Source organism: Buceros rhinoceros, unplaced genomic scaffold, assembly GCF_000710305.1.
Source record: "Buceros rhinoceros silvestris isolate BGI_N320 unplaced genomic scaffold, ASM71030v1 scaffold3732, whole genome shotgun sequence".
Taxonomy (NCBI): domain Eukaryota; kingdom Metazoa; phylum Chordata; class Aves; order Bucerotiformes; family Bucerotidae; genus Buceros; species Buceros rhinoceros.
In genome coordinates, this window is record NW_010400490.1 from 1 (window position 1) to 352 (window position 352).

Here is a 352-nt window from a genome sequence, read left to right on the forward strand (position 1 = left end):
TACTTCTCTATGGGGTAATTTTTTGTGAATCCAACACCACCCATCCATTCAATGCATTTACTAGTTGTCAGTGTGGCAACCTACGAGAATGGTGTCAGAGTTACAATTTCAGGATTCGATGTCACGCGGGCCCTAGCAAATTTTGTTCTTTGTAGCTGTTTAGAGTAAAACCAAACCAGCCATTAAAGCAGTTTCTTGAACAGGCGGGAAGAGGAAGGACTGGTACTGAGAGTGAACTCAGCATTACCGCACGGTTCACAGGCTGCACTACGCCAAGGCCTTGCCGCAGTAGGTGAGACAGCAATGACAGGGAGGCAGGAGCAGTCGGGGGCTGAACCCCGTTAAGGACAGG

General features: G+C 48.9%; 1 protein-coding gene across 1 annotated transcript in view; it reads right to left on the reverse strand.

The window, feature by feature from the left end:
* Positions 1 to 8: 8 nt before the first annotated feature.
* ACADSB (acyl-CoA dehydrogenase, short/branched chain) overlaps positions 9 to 352 on the reverse strand; it is a gene marked incomplete at both ends in the record, with an annotated part of 8,661 nt that continues 8,317 nt past the window's right edge. Inside the window, one exon of the mRNA XM_010131864.1 lies at positions 9 to 80. Coding sequence (XP_010130166.1) covers positions 9 to 80 — 72 coding nt within the window. The remainder of the gene's footprint in view (positions 81 to 352) is intronic.